Below are 2,189 nucleotides of genomic sequence, written 5' to 3' on the forward strand. Positions count from 1 at the left end.
CCCCCCCCCGCGCCGTCAGGGTGTCGGAAGGCAACTGCCTGATAAGAGTGGCTGAGGGCAGGAGGGGTAGGACACACAAGTCCAGTTTCAGAGCCTCTGAAGTCCCCAGGCGTATCAGGAGCCATCCCGTCCCCGGGCAGCGTGCCAGCGATTGCACAAGAGAGTGTTTGGGTGGGGGCGGCGGCTCTGAGTCAGCGCTCTCCGCTCTGGCAGGGTGCCCGGCCCGGCCAGATGCCGCGGTGAGGGAAGGGGACGAGGCTGAAGGCTCACCTGTCATTCAGCCTCTCCAGGAGGTAGGAGCCCAGCCCCGAGCCCGTCCCACCAGCGATGGAGTGGCAAAGCACAAACCCCTGGAAGGAAGCAGAACGCGGGTGGCTCAGGGTCCAGCTCAGCCCCCAGCACACTGTGCCCCCACCCCGAGACCCCCCCGCCTCCGTCAGGACTGAGAGGACAGAGCGGAGGTTTGCCGGGCTCCTCCTGACCACAGCGACAGCCACAGGCTCACCAGGCCCCTCCTGCCAGCGGGGCAGGAATCCACATCTCCGCACGCACCACAGAGTGCAACTGGTGCTCAGGAGCCTCCGGGATTCCTCCCGCCCCAGAACAGCTTCAGAATTGCTCCAACGTCACCCTCAGGGTCCAGTCAGCCACACAAAATGGAGGCTCATGTTCTCAGCCCCTTCCCCGGGCCCTCGACACTGCTCCCCTCCCTCTAGAGAGCCCAAGGCCAAGCTCCCTCTACCCGACTTCAGGGCAGTTCCCAGCTGCTGCAGGTAGCACTAGATGCTCTTGGATCTCCTGCCAGACTATTTTACGATGCCATTCTCCCCTCCCCGGTTGCCATGTGACAGCCTGACACAAACACCAGGGAGCCCTGTCTGTCTGCACACAGGAAACGGGTTTACACGGACCAAAGTCCTGCCAGAGGACACGGCGAAGCAGCCGAAGTGCTGCGGGTACCCTGGTGCCCCTTTAACCCAGCTGCAGACAAAACGGAGCTGCGGCTGCCTGCGCTGGCTCTGTGGATTTCAAAGCACTCAGCAGCTCGGGGTCTAAACACCTTCCTGCTGGCAGCCTGAGCCTCGTCCCAGCAGAGCCCTCCCCGCCCGCGAGGGCCTTTGCTGGAGGACAAGCAGCGCGTGTCCTGCTTCGGCCGACGCGGGGCAGAGCCGGGGAGGGGGGTGGAACGGGGGAACAGGCACCGTAATGCCTGGAACTCTTCCTGCAGACCCTGTCCTGCGGGAAGTGCCCAGTGCAAACAGTACTGGGGGCAGAACAACACCCCACTGTGCAAGGAGTGAGAAGATTTCTGGGGAAGGCTGGCAGATGTGGCACTGATGGGAAAGGCTTCCTTTCCCTGGTTCCCCTCTCTGCGTGTTCTCTGCTCAGCACCCAGAAGCAAGCTGAGGAAATCTGTGTACGCCAGAGGGCTGAGAGTGACCTTATAGAAGAGCAGCCTGGCTTGGAGAACGCCAAGCATGGCAACCAGATCCAAATCCCCTGGTTTACTTACTTCCAAACTGTCGCTCCCATCAGCCTCTCTGTCTATTATGTCAAAAATATCTTCGTGGATTTTTTCTCCCTGCGAGAGAGACCACACCAGGATTTGTTCCTTTCCCACAGAAAATGGGGAAGAGCTCCTCAAGCCTGGTGCGAAGCCAAGTCAGACTGGCAACGTGACTCTGCGCCCGGGGTGACACAAAGTCCCTGCTGAATGAGCAGGAACTCTCCAGAAATCACGCACTGAGCCTGACGTGACACAGCCACGAGAGCCTCACGCCTACCGAGCTGGCCCACGCTCCCGCGCAAGAGCACGAGAGCCGATACCTGGGAGAAGCCACTGGCCCAGTTGTTCCCAGCTCCCCCTCCGTGCTCGGACAGGTAGATGTTTTCCGGGTTGTAGAGGTTGGCATACGGGGAGTTCAGGATGGAGTGGATCACTCGGGGCTCCAGGTCCAGCAGCACGGCCCGCGGGATGTAGTGCTCATCGTCTGCCTTTAGCAAGGAGCAGCGAGATCCCGATGCAGCCGCAGCTCAGCGCTGCTCCCCAGGGCCCGAGAACCGAGCGCGTGTGCCACCCCCTGGCCGCGGGCTTCTGCCTCCACAACACCCGGTGCCACCTCCAGCGCCGCAGCGCGGGCGGGAGCCCTCGCCTGGGGCCGCCCCGCAAACCGGCCCGGGCTCGGCGT

At 62.5% G+C, this 2,189-nt stretch overlaps 1 protein-coding gene and 1 long non-coding RNA gene across 2 annotated transcripts in view; one reads left to right on the plus strand and one right to left on the minus strand.

The window, feature by feature from the left end:
* The window catches only part of LOC113489070 (histone-lysine N-methyltransferase EZH1-like), a 67,807-nt gene extending 67,765 nt beyond the window's left edge, over positions 1-42 (plus strand). The window contains exon 10 of the mRNA XM_026864583.1: positions 20-42. Within this exon, the coding sequence (XP_026720384.1) occupies positions 20-42 (23 nt within the window). The remainder of the gene's footprint in view (positions 1-19) is intronic.
* Positions 43-244: 202 nt separating this feature from the next.
* On the minus strand, positions 245-2,032 carry LOC113489182. Its single transcript, XR_003400012.1, has 3 exons — positions 1,828-2,032; positions 1,514-1,582; positions 245-350 (listed from the first exon to the last, which is right to left on the minus strand). It is a non-coding gene; the product is annotated as an uncharacterized LOC113489182 (long non-coding RNA).
* Positions 2,033-2,189: the final 157 nt, after the last annotated feature.

The sequence above is a fragment of the Athene cunicularia genome (genome assembly GCF_003259725.1).
Source record: "Athene cunicularia isolate RWA chromosome 27 unlocalized genomic scaffold, athCun1 chr27_part1, whole genome shotgun sequence".
Taxonomy (NCBI): Eukaryota; Metazoa; Chordata; class Aves; order Strigiformes; family Strigidae; genus Athene; species Athene cunicularia.